Source organism: Podarcis cretensis, assembly GCF_951804945.1.
Source record: "Podarcis cretensis genome assembly, chromosome: 5".
NCBI classification, from domain to species: Eukaryota; Metazoa; Chordata; class Lepidosauria; order Squamata; family Lacertidae; genus Podarcis; species Podarcis cretensis.
In genome coordinates, this window is record NC_137174.1 from 15212216 (window position 1) to 15226009 (window position 13794).

The 13794-nt window shown below is 40.9% G+C and overlaps 1 protein-coding gene across 19 annotated transcripts in view; it reads right to left on the reverse strand.

Annotated features, from left to right (window-relative positions):
* The window catches only part of CAMK2G (calcium/calmodulin dependent protein kinase II gamma), a 164907-nt gene that overhangs the window by 54640 nt on the left and 96473 nt on the right, over positions 1–13794 (reverse strand). For all 19 annotated transcript variants that reach the window (XM_079975217.1, XM_079975224.1, XM_079975222.1 and 16 more), the window contains exons 7-12: positions 10414–10516; positions 9312–9395; positions 8161–8255; positions 7534–7656; positions 7249–7332; positions 6250–6292 (exon numbers count right to left, since the gene is read on the reverse strand). In XM_079975217.1, coding sequence (XP_079831343.1) covers positions 6250–6292; positions 7249–7332; positions 7534–7656; positions 8161–8255; positions 9312–9395; positions 10414–10516 — 532 coding nt within the window. The remainder of the gene's footprint in view (positions 1–6249; positions 6293–7248; positions 7333–7533; positions 7657–8160; positions 8256–9311; positions 9396–10413; positions 10517–13794) is intronic.

Genomic DNA, 13794 nt, shown 5'->3' on the forward strand with positions numbered 1-13794 from the left:
TTATTTATTAGTATTATTTGTTAAATCTGTACACTGCCCTTCATACAGCCGATGTCAGGGCGGTTCACAGCATTAAACGTTTCCCACGATGAGTTTAAGATTTAAAAGCAGGTGGTAACCCTGTTTTTCTTGCCACAGCTAAGAAGATCTTGTTCCCACAAATATCTCCCCACAAAAAACACCCCTAAACAAAGTGAGAAGTTGTAGGGTTCTCTCTCTTTCTATAAGTATTTGTTGGAAATTAGCTCTGTGAAGCTAACTATTAACATTATGTATTTTTCAATTACAAGCAACGCTAAAGATTAAAGCTGCAACAACCGCCTCAGTTGTAGCTTCTGTATTCTAAAGGCACGATGTAGCCAAATGGTACACATGAAATAATAAAATAATAATATTTGTTTTTTAAAAAATAATATTTATTACTTTTAAACACTACAAAAAAGAAAAGAAAAAAGAAAAAAGAAAAAGAAAAAAAGAATAAAATACAATATAAAAACATTACACAACACTAACACAATAAGCTAAACAAAACAAAACAAAAAACAATTTAACACACATCATACAATTTCAATGTCATATCTTTCATTTACTCGTTTCAACGACCTCCTCACACCTCCCTTTTTGTATTCCACTTCTGTTAATTGTTTCAGCAATTCCTTTCCATCTTTCTCTGTTTTCTGTCCTATATTTATCTTAACATATTCTAACCTTATTTTTCCCTAATACTCTAATAATCTATCTATACTTAATTCCTTATAACATTTCTACTAAAGCCATATAACTTCATTCCAACATTTTTCCAACATTCGTAAATTTTACAATATTTCTATAAATAGTCTTTAAACTTTTTCCAATCTTCTTCCACCGTCTCTTCTCCCTGGTCTCGGATTCTGCCAGTCATTTCTGCCAATTCCATATAGTTCATCAACCTGGTAATCTTCTGTCCAATGCTCTTAACTCTTTTCCAAGTCCCTTCTGCAAGTCTTCTTCGTATTTATACATGCACTTTACTTTGTCTTCTACTGATCTTATTTTTATTTTCCTTCCTTTGAGGCTGAAGAGTAGATCTCGGGGAAACTCCCACCTAGAGATGATTTTATTCCTTCTCAACAGGGCAACCAAATCTCCGTAGTTAAACCCAAAATCCAAAAGATATTTCGGGACGTCTTTCAAAATTTCCACTATTGACTGTTGTTCTTCTAGGTTCTTCTGGTAGTTCCAACAGTCTCTTATTTTTTTCTTCTCTTTTTTCCCTCCTCTTCCAAGTCTGAAGGCCCTCACAATTTTAATCTCTTCTTGACCCAAGTCCAGGTCCCAAAAATCAGCAAATTCCTGCGTGATAAAATCCATCAAACTCTCCTTCTCCAGTTCAAGTAGGGCTCTAATCCTCAAAATCTGATTTTCTTTAAATTCAGTCGTAGAAGGCATCAACTTATGGTCATCAAATTGCATCTGTAAGGCTGGGACTCTCTCTCTCTCCAACTGTGTTACTTTAGGTTCAACGGCAACAACTTTCTCCCTAGCCTTCTCCGCAGTTTGCCATGTCAAAGTAGATTCCTGTAACAATTTCTGAATAGTTTCTGTATTGATGTTCACTTTTTGTCCCAAATTATCAATTTTGGTAGTTACCACATCCACCTTCTTGTTAAGCTGTTCCAGTGAGTTACTTATCTTACTTAATGTGACCGCTAAGGCCTCTTCTGTCGTCATTCTTAACCGATTCTAGGTCAGTCCCAGAGTCTCACAGCTTTTTATCTTGCAGCTGGAAATTCCCCCAGGTCAACTCTTGTAACAGTTTCAAAAGCTTCCTCTAGAGGGAAACAGTTTCTATTTGTATTAGTCCTTTTAGGCACAGTTCAAACAATAAAGTTAGTTTCAATTTTCAGTTACTTTTACTCCTTTTTAAACGTAGATGGAGACATTGGAAACAATGTATTTCTCTTATTTAACTAACTGTCAGTGAACGTTCTAGTCACGGTCAATGAGCATTCCAAAAGACGTCAGTCTTACTAGCAGCCCATTTCCAGGTTCGGAGCGGTGGTATTTTAACTTTCTTCACTCTCTCCTGCAAACATATACAAACCAAAACTTCCCCCCTCTTCTCCTGCTTCCAAGGGGGATTTAATATTTTTTACTGATGGAAATTTAGTCCTTTACAGTAGGCTTTCCAAGACTTTAGCTTGCAGCCTCTTTGCTTCAGTCTATTTACAAAAGGGGAAGGTGGACTTCCTGTTTTGAACCTCCCAGTTTCGGTGCCAAATTAAGACGTTTAAAAATCCAATTCTTCACTCTACTCACGGGTAGTTGCTTTAAGATCAAATTGTCCACAGGAAAAAGTCAGCGCTCTCCGGCAACAGCTATGCGGCTTCACTCCGTGGAAAAAGCAATCAATTCGAAGCACTGCGCCGCTCACCCCATGTCGCTCCGGATCCCCGAAACCGGGTTTCCCCACGAGTAGGGGAGGCGCAAAAGGTGCCAGCCGAATCCCACGTTCACAGGCTTCACCTGCCTGTGATTTTTAGTGGGTCTCCGCCTTCGCCGTGGCGGCCAGACCCGGATTTCCACGAAGCAAATTCCTTCCTATCAGAGGAATTCCGCCATTACCGGAGGCGCCAACCCGGAAGTCCTAAAATAATAATATTTGCACCCCACCCCATCTTGCTGGGTTGCCCCAGCCGCTCTGGGTGGCTCCCAGTATATACAAAAACTTAATAAAACATTAAAAATTCCATATATAGGGCTGCCTTCAGATGTCTTCTAAAGGTTGTATAGTTACTTTTAAAAAAGCACGTAGCCATCCTCCAAAATAGTACAGGCGGCAACTATTTTAGGCACGTCCAATTGGTGCGTGGTTGCCAATGCGCGGGTCCTTTTGGACCCAGAAGAGGGCAGAACTGGGACGTAATGGGGGCAGGATGTAACAGGGCAGGGGGCACTTATGCATGCTCCACTGATGTACACAGGGGCCGGGAACGAAACCCCTGTACGAAATGGTTGCCACCTGCAATTCCAAAGGAAAGCAAAACTCTCTTTTTAAAAAGAGAGAGAAAAGGCTAGGATTCACTATCCTATCTTCCCAACCACACCTGCCTGCCTGCCCCCCGGCAAGCCACCAATGCACACAAAAAGTAAACATATATAAATCCCCCGTAGGGGCAAGACTGTTTCCTGAAATAAATCACATAAAAATGAGCAGCAGCAGCACAAAAGGAAGGCATTCTCTGCTTTATTAGCAGACGCACCTCCCAACAATATATATAAATAATAGAAGTTAACAGTCAAGGAAACGTTTTAGGAGAAAAAAGGACATGATTCCATTCCCCCACCCCCCCACCTAAATGAGCCACATTTCTTGGATAAGAGAAAGGCACAGGAAGAGGGGAGGAATCACAAAGTGACGTATTATGGCCCAAGACCGTCCGCCCCCATCTTCCAGACACATGCAAAGACTACTCACATGAGAAAGGCACTATTAGGGTAGAAACGAACTTGGTGATTATAAAAAAGCAAATTCAACTGTTTTTTTTTTAAAAAAAAAATGGGAAATACCCCTTTATGTAAATTCCCATTTTCTGAGGGGTATTATCATATCTGGGATAGCACCAGCTCTTGGCTACAGGCATTGTCAAGGTTGCTGGGATATCAAGGAGGGTGGGAGCTACCGAACTTTCACAACTTTTACCTGCTTGCTAGGCAGGGCCAGCGTGAAGATTGTCTCCCCACTGCAACACTTAGGACACTGTGACTTTAATACAGAGCAGAGTGAGCCCTGTTTCTGGCTGTGAACTAAAAACCTGTTTCAAAACACATCAGAAGGAAACAGGCAACAGCCTGAGTGCTTTAGGACTCTCTGCAATGGGATTTGCGGGACCAACCACTCCATTTCTTCCAGTAATGCATCTTGTTCTCGGACGGAATTAAGCTCCCACTTCTGAGCTGAAAGAAATAAGCCTGCCACCACAAATTCTAAAGAACCAAGTTCCTAATGGAAAACTGAAGGAAATTGAAGGCATTTGCAGATGACCTAGTATTGACTTTACAAGAGCCAGACACTAGTACAAAAAGAGTTTTAGAGTTAATTCAATTCTTTGGTCAGGTGGCAGGATTCAAGTTGAACAAACAAAAAACTAAAGTTCTGGAAAAAAATTTAACAAATGTTGAAAGAGAGAGATTCCAAAATGAAACTGGGTTAATGGTGGCAAAGAAAGTAAAATATTTGGGGATTAACATGACATCTAAAAACGTGAATTTATTTAAAGACAATTATGATAAATGCTGGACAGAGGTAAAGAAAGGTTTAGAAATATGGTCGAATCTGAAGCTTTCCTTGTTAGGCCGAATTGCTGTGATTAAAATGAATGTATTGCCCAGAATGTTATTTTTGTTTCAGACATTACAAATTGTGGATAAACTAGATTGTTTCAAGAAGTGGCAGAAAGATATATCTAAATTTATCTGGCAGGGCAAAAAGCCCAGAATAAAATTTAAGATACTTACTGATGCAAAAGAAAGAGGGGGGTTTGCCCTGCCGGATTTGAGACTGTACTATGAATCGGCAGCTTTCTGCTGGTTGAAAGATTGGCTACTTCTTGAGAATGCAGATATTTTGGATTTGGAAGGATTTGACAATAGGTTTGGCTGGCATGCATATTTATGGTACGACAAGGTTAAAGTTCATAAGGGTTTTAAAAACCATATTATTAGGAAAGCACTATATAATGTTTCGACTCGATATAAGGATTTGTTGGAAAATAAAACTCCTAGGTGGTTATCACCTATGGAGGCTAAGGAGGTGAAGAAACTTAACATGGAATCCAAATGGCCAAAATATTCTGAAATTTTAGAACAAGAAAGCGGTGAATTTAAACTACAGAGCTTTGAGAAGTTAAAGCCCAAGGTGTGAGATTGGCTCCATTACTACCAAATAATGGAAACCTTTAAACAAGACAGGAAAATTGGCTTCCAGGTGGAGAAATCGAAATTGGAAACAGAACTGTTAGAACCCAATACTAAGAATGTATCAAGAATGTACAATTTGTTGCTGAAGTGGAATACAATAGATGAGACAGTTAAATCAGCCATGATTAAATGGGCACAGGACATTGGTCATGATATTATGTTTGCTGACTGGGAACAGTTATGGACCACTGGTATTAAATTCACGGCATGTAATGCCCTAAGAGAAAATATTATGAAAATGATTTACAGGTGGTACATGACCCCAGTCAAACTCGCGAAGATTTATCATCTGCCCAATAATAAATGTTGGAAATGTAATGAGACTGAAGGCACCTTCTTTCACCTTTGGTGGACCTGCCCAAAGATTAAAGCCTTTTGGGAAATGATTTATAATGAAATTAAGAAGGTACTTAAATGTACTTTTCATAAGAAACCAGAGGCATTTCTCTTGGGCATGGTCGGCCAAGTGGTGTCAAGGAGGGACAAGATTTTTTTTATGTACGCCACTACAGCAGCAAGGATTCTTCTAGCAAAGTATTGGAAGACACAAGAATTACCCACACTGGAAGAATGGCAGACGAAAGTGATCGACTTTATGGGACTGGCAGAAATGACTGGCAGAATCCGTGACCAAGAGAAAGAGACGGTGGAGGAAGATTGGAAGAAGTTTAAAGTATATCTTAAGAACTGTTATAAAATTGAGGAGTGCTAAAATGTCAAGGGGAAGGAAGATGCAGAATTACAGCTGAAATTGTTTGATGATTTAAGGTGAAACTGAGAAAGATAATAAATCTAAAATTAATTGGTAAAAAGGGTTGCTGAAAAATTGTAAAATAAGGATGCAAAAAGGGTGAGGTATGGGGAAGTCCGAGAAAGGAGGTTTATGAAAATGAGGTTAAGAATTTATATTTGTGTGTTTGTTTGTATTTGTTGATGTTTTTATGTTGTTGTTGTTGTTTTGTTCTAAAATTGGAAAATTAATAAAAATTATTATAAAAAAAAAAAGGAAAACTGAAGGATGCGGAGTAATCCATCTCAAAAGTCGAGTGTAATGAAGGGTCTTCAGGTGAACGAACCGACTCTCAAGTAGAATGACTGCACCTTCCTAACCTCAAGTTATATGTATAATGACTACAGAAAATCTCGAAAATGGACCCTTCTTTAACAAAACTTGGGATACAATTGGCGTCGTTCACTCTTCATCATTTGTTTAACACATGCATTAAGGCCTATATTTTAAAAAGGATGAGGAAGGAGGAAGAGAAAAAGGAGAGGGAGGGGAATACTTACCTGAAAAATTCCGAGACACCAGCATTGTTGTGAGGATCGCACCCTAAAAAGAGAGAAAAAATGATTTGCGTTTGATACCAGGCTCCTGAGAGATATTCCACACCATGTTAGCAGGCACACATGCTTACTGTAGCCTGTAAACAGTAAATGTTAGTGAGATGTAAGGCAGGCCAGCCTGACAATACACAACAAGCTTCCTTGAATGAAACTATTTCACTTCAACTTTTTTTGCAAGAAGAAATGTGATTTTTGTATGCCACAACGGTCGCCCGAATATTACTTGGAAAACACAAGAACTACCAACAATGGAAGATTGGCAGATGAAGATGATGGACTTTTCAGAACTAGCTGACCTGACTGGAAGAATCTGCGACCAGAAAGAAGAGGAGTTTCAAGAGGACTGGAGGAAATTTTAAGGTCTATTTGAATAAATATTGTAACATAAAAAATTAGAAATTACTTGAAAGAAACAAATAGGCCTAGGATTAAGCTAAGTTATAATTAAATAAATGGGATTTAGAATGTTAAGTGAATAAGATGGACTATAATTGGAAATTGTTCTAGTTTAATAATGATATTAGAAAGCTGTTACTTTTAACTACAAGGAAACTCAGAAGGGAGGGACTTGAGGAAGTCAACCAAGATGTTTAGAAGGTTGGATTTGTGAAGAATTAAGTTTGTTGTTATTGTTTATCTGTTTATTGTTCTTTTTTTTTGTTTTTGTGTATCATTTTGCTTTGTGGCTTTTGTTATCATTGTGGAAAATCTAATAAAAATTAAATTAAAAAAAAGGAATGTGTCCAGTACACAATGCAAAGCCTTGGCCTCACCCCAATGTCACAAGTTAAGACTTGCATGGGAAGGCCCTGCCATCAGACACCCCTGAATACAGCATGAACCCCAATGTCTGTGTCAGTAGCAAATATGCACCCCAAATATGTACCACCACCTACCATAACCCTAAACCATGAGAACATAAAGTCTGTGCCTTCAACCCACCTTCAGCTTTCTTCTGGCATTGAACTTCCTCAAACATTCCACAGTCTCCTGTCTGTGCATCATGGAGGCCACAGTTGATCGTTGCTGGGGAGGGAAGCAAAGAACACTGTTAGGAGTATCTCTGATAGGAAAGCAAAATCCCCCCCCCCCTTTTTTTGTCTTAGCCCTGAATGGTGCTGTCAAGAGCCGTGCTCTTAACACTACTGTAAATGTGCAGGGGGGGGGGCAAAATGACTGAAACTACCCTTCCAACAAGAAGAAGAGACAGGGAAGGGAGATACTTACGCAGACCCATGGATGCTTAAGAGCCTGGTCAGCTGTGATACGTTTTGCTGGGTTTATTGTCAGCATCTGGTTGATTAAGTTCTTTGCTTCCGGAGTCACAGTGTCCCATTCTGGAGACGGAAACTAGAAGCGAGAGAGGAGACAGGGAAATGCCTTTTGCTCCTTGCTGCACCGAGCTGGCTTCTCTGGCTCCACAATGAACTCATTGCCACATTCCACCCTTTCAGCTGGCAGCTTTGGCATATTTACGAATATGAGGGCATTCAGAGATTTGCATTTTGGGGCAATGCATAGGCAATGCATGATACAGTTCTGGGGATGGCTGCAAGTGGACTGCAGAACCCTGCAGGTGCCGTTTTCTTTTTACGCGCTGTTATAATCATTTGTACCTTACATTGGTGCTTGAACTTCACACATCTTCCTGCATGCATAAAAATGTAAAATGCCGTTGCGTTGCAGCTGGACAGCCACACCGACTGCAGCATGACGGACTGACAGGCAGGAAGGCGAGTGAGGCAGTAGAATTGGTTTAGGGCAGGGAGGAGTTGTGAAGCCCCACAGTCTATCTATACTGCCATATTTCAGCCAACTGATTGGAATTAACTGTACAGAAAACAATTCTCTTACATCGTAGGCTCCTGCCTTGATCTGCTGATACAGTTTGTGCTGATCTTCATCCCAAAATGGGGGGTACCCCACTAGCAATATGTACAGAATGACACCTGGGGGAGAAGAAAAGATACTGCAGTTACATTGGCTTGCTCCAATTAGGCCTGCAGCCCATTCTCACAATACAGTCTTGGCATACGAGTCTAGACACTTTCAAACCCACCTTCTGTGGAGGGACTTTCTGCCATGGCCATGCCACTGCCCTAGGTCCTGTGATTCATTTGGAACACCAAGAGCTCAATTTTTAAACTAATGCACGGGTCATCAGAGAGTATTTGCGGCTTCGTCAGTCATAATATGTCCCAGTGGTTACTAAACTGCAAGCCCCAAGTGCTGGAAAAGCCCTTGTGTGATCGTCTTCTCCTCTATGTACAGTCCATTGTAAGGCAGTGCTTGATGTTAACTTCCTGTGTTCTCATAACCAGACTCACTTCAGTAGTTAATTGTGGGGGGTATGTTTAGGGGAAAGCCCGATTGCACAAGCAGAAAGTGTATTTTAATGAACTGAATAGAGTGAAAAGACATGGGGATGTGGAGAATGTGTGTATGAACAGTTCTGAGCTTTATTTTTTTTTAGTCGCTATTTGTTGCTGATATTGTTTTATAGATTATAAACGTCGTACCGATTTGTTTATCATATAATACGACTTTTGATGTAATTGCGATGCTTAGCTTATTTTTATAGTTATTTTATAGATAGCAATTGTTTTACTGATGATTTGTTAATTATTTTAGATGATTCATGGTGTACTTGTGAAGTCATATTATGCTCTATGATGTTAGTTCTATTCATTGTTTGTAAGCTGCTTTGGGATTCATTTGAATGAAAAGATGCATAGAAAGACAATCAATCAATCAATCAATCAATCAAGTCCTTGCATAGGGCTCCTACTGATGGGACTCTTTAGGTGAATTCCACCCTAGCTTTATTTTTAAAATAACTATCTTCCCTTCCTTTCTGCGTTATTGCAAAATGAATAATTAACTTGCATAATTCGCTGCAAGATATTGTGGAGACCCTCTAATGTAAAACTCATTTTAAAACGATGTCAGATTTTAAGCATGCATACCCCTCACTATCAAACAATATGAATGCTATGTAGCCTTACCACATGCCCATATATCCACGGGTTTTCCATAAGGATCTTTTCTTAAGACCTCGGGGGACAGGTAGCCTGGAGTACCAGCAAACCCTGTCGAAACACAAGATGCGGAACAGACTCAGCAGCTTGAAATCAACGTTGCCATTCTCACACAAAGTGGCTGCTCTGTCTGTGTGCGTTTGCGTGTGTGTATGTGTGTGTATAAAAACTAGGATATTCAGGCAAAGTAGAGGAAGTGTAAGGGACGCTAGGCTATCAATAACAAAGCAAATGAGATGACATCCTATCGGCTCCTACACCAGGAAACCTTGAGCCATATCATATTATTACTGTATGTTCAACAAACCCAAACAAAAATGCCAGACTCATCCATTTCCAGATATGCACAGGGAGCATTTGGAACAGAAAATGCCACTAAGGTAGTAAGGAGAGAGGGAAGCAAATAAGGCACCTGGAAATGTTTTAGGCGCCAGTCTTGGGTTTGTAGCTGGGGTCCCATACTGGGGAGAAATGCTCCAAAAAGAGTGAATGGGATTTATTAGACTGGTGCAGCTGCCACTGAAATTAACCACCACCAGTAGAAGTGAGCAGTGGTAACTTCATGTTGTTGTTATTTTAGGGTTACTAGGCTTCGTGGGTGAGGGAGGAGGAGGTGAAGAGCACGAGGGACTGACAGATGAAGTCAGAAAATGGTGTCTAAGTGGTGCAGAAAGGCATCACTTTTTAGAACATTGGTTCTAGCAGGATGGGAGACCATCATTTGAGCCCCAGTTTAGACAGGAGGAAAGTACTTTGCTGCTGACAAATGTACTTTTCTGCTGCTTTTGGTGGCTGTCAAACTACTCTCACTGTGTTACTGCAAAAATAGTGCATTTCTAGCTACTGGCTGTTCACTGCAGGTGTGAGCTGTATGCACATGGAAGTTTGCAAAACACCCAGAAGATAGAGATCTCTCTGGGGAAAAAATAAAATTCTTTGATGCACAGCCTAGACAGATTGCATCACTGATTTCCACTGGCACAGTGAATACTGTCATCGAAATTCCCTTCAATCAGAGCACAACCCCTCGGACAATCTTAGATTCCATCCTGTTTGGGGAAACACTTACCAAACCATGCCTGTTGCTCCCCCTGAACTTCAATCGCAAGTCCAAAGTCAGCCAGCTTGACAGCTGCACCCTTGCATTTACTCGCAAGTAGCAAGTTCTCAGGCTAGGAAGGCGAGGAGAGAAAAAAAGAAGAGAAGGAAAACGTCGAGTAAATATATTCTCTCTACAAATGCCTGGTCTATATGTTGAAAAGTTCACACCTACAAATGTCCTCTTCCAACAGAAGAGCTGCCTTTAAAAAGCCAGCTTCAAACTTGCACCTATGACAAGCTTAAACTGGTGGCATTCTGCAAAGGAAACCGTGTTCCCCTCCCACCCTACCCCAAAGATTATGAATTTCATTTATATAGAATTCTCCTAGGCAACCCTTGCAATCCGAGACAAGTTATTAAATATACTGACAGTAGATGGCACTGGCGGTACACTTCCTTCACTTCTGCTTGAGATAACATCCATGTGGAGACATAATGATGCAGCAGACATAGCAAACTGCAGTGATACAACTCCCAATGAACATCATACCGGGTCCCCAAGGCACAGGACAAGTAAAAAAAAAGAGGGGGGGGAGATAATATGCAGGACCATGTACACAGTGATTTATTTGCACAGAGCAAGGGATTTGAAGTTATGCACCAAAAAAGAGAAGAAATTCTAAGTTATGCAAATTAACACGCATTTGCGTAATTCACCCCACTTTTGTGAATCATGATGGTGGGTGGGCAGGAAGCTGGACAAGGCCAGCTGGACAAGCCCGTTCGGTTCTTTCAAGCCTAAGCTGGGCAGTTTTAAGGGACAGAAACTCTTCCATCACAGAACGGTTCTCTTTGTATTCTTTGCTCAATTGTAAAGTCCATCACGGAACGCAGAGCATCCAGCTAAGGACTGCTGAATGGAGAGATCCAGATGGGGGTGGTTATGTAGTCACTGCAGCGCTCTTGTCTGCTGATTCAATGTGAGCTCTGTTGGAAATTTTCATCTGCAAGGATTTATTACGAGGCCTCTGTTGCCATGAGGCTGAGGAAAATAGCCACTATATCCTTCCCTCCTTGCTCAGGGCAAGAGACTGTGTCCCCTTTTCTCCCTCCTGGCAGACAAAACTAAAACAACTCCAATGCAGATAATCAGAGAAGGCAGAAGCAAGGGACTCAGACTGGAGTAAGGATCGCCCGGGGCTGGCATCATTCCACTTCTGGAGAGACCAGGGATCTTGTATCTTAACACGCAAACTCTTAACTAAGCAGACTATGAATTTCAACTTAAAGCAGGGCAGCTGGTTCAAGTAATGAAAAACCACACCCAATGTAAACTTTTGGTGGGGGGTTGATGAGGGTGCCCCATGGTGTTAGGAAACAGGATCCTTATTTGGGGGCAAGCACTGAGCACACAGAAAGAATGTTTATTTTCCATGGCCTCTGATATTCGTGGCAACTGAAGCTTTTGTTCCAGGCGGATTTAGAACTGACAGGGTGCCCAGAAAATAGGCCAGGTGGATGTTCAGGGATCAGTTCTGTTGTGCTCCATGGTGGGAATAGGTCAAACATACCCGAAGAACCCAATGCGGTGGGAAGGATTTACCAGTAAGTGTTGGAAAGCTCGCACCCATAATCCGCTATGAGAAATGCATTAGGATCAAGTGTCTAGAAAAGATACAGTGGTAACTCGGGTTAAGAACTTAATTCATTCTGGAGGTCTGTTCTTAACCTGACACTGTTCTTAACCTGAAGCACCACTTTAGCTAATGGGGCCTCCTGCTGCTGCTGCGCCACTGCTGCACGATTTCTGTTCTCAACCTGAAGCAAAGTTCTTAACCCGAGGTACGATTTCTGGGTTAGCAGAGTCTGTAACCTGAAGCGTATGTAACCCAAGGTACCACTTTATTCTTTTGAATACATTTAAGTCTGAGGTGAAGTCCAGTAATTACTCGTTTCAGGGCTACTTTCTGCTCTAATCTGAATCAGGGGGTAACCATGTTCCTTTTTTCCTTTTTTTGCAAATTATTTTTTATTGCTTTCCAAAGGTTTTAACAAATTAACACCAAATTAATACAAAATGAGTTCACTTACCATCCTGCTAACTTGATGTTTCTCTTCCCTTCCCTTCCTTACTTGCTGCTCAATGTTACATACATTTCCTAATTCCATTTTAATACTTAAAATAATTTAGCATTATTTTTTCTTCCCCACCCCCTTCATTTCCCATTGGATGTGTATATTTCAATTCCTGCTAGACTTTTATTTAACTATAACATATTCCCAAATGTTAAGTGGAGTTACTATTCACTTTGTCAGCCTGCAAAGATCGTTAACCATGTTCCTGGCCTACAACCACTTCAGACTAGCATATGAACATGAAATAAACTGTTGGGTCTTTGGACACAGAAGGTCCAAGCTGAATCATTTTGTGTTCCCAACATACTGTATTTTCTAAAAGCAGGGAGGCATTCCTCCATATGGGAGCATCCAAAAATCCCATCTCCACCTGCAAGGAGAGGCAGTCGAGCCAAGGAAATACCCTGCACCTAGATGCTGATTAATGCATCAATTCTCAAAATCCTGTTTTCCCTCCTCCTGGTTAGAAATCATGGGGCTGCTGCAAGTGTGTGTGTGTGTGTGTGTGTGTGTGTGTGTGTGTGTAAAGCAAGAGACCCAATCCTCCACAAGCGCTTAATATCAATGGCTCCATCAACACTGGCAAGCCCTTACACTAGCAGTAACAACAACTAGAAATTCAACCACTGCTATGCAGTACATCAGATAGGATACTACAGATAGGCAGTGCACAATATTCTTGCTCATACTTTGAAAGATGTGGGTGCATAATAGACTTAGGGGGAGGGAAAAGCATGCAGCAGCTAAGGGCAATGAGTTGACCACCACCATTTTCCCATAAAGTTGTCTACTTCCCACTCTCTTCCCTGGCACATCACACAGCTGGCTCAAGATATATATGTATAACTGTGGGAGATATTTACAGCCAAAGCCTCGTGCCAAGGGCTGAAGAAATGCCATTCCACTGGTGCATATCACAACTCTGTTCTGCATCTGGATTATGATTCCTGGCTGGTTGTGAGAGCTTCAGCATTCATGGTGGGAGCGTTGGCCTTGCTCTCTTAACATACGAATAGGGAATGCACCTCTTTTAAAATTAAAAATGAACCAGAAAGGCTCAGCACGAACATATGTTACATAACGGAACAATGAAATAGTTTACCAGTAATTCAATTCCTAGGGAAGACTGGACATTCATAAGCAATTGTGTAATAACTTCAGTGTCCAGATATTATACACATTTCTAGTAGCTCCAGTTTAATCATCTTATTCCCAAAGATTATGCTGATATTGTCAATACTAGTGGTGCATGACCCACCCACCCAGCTTTCAT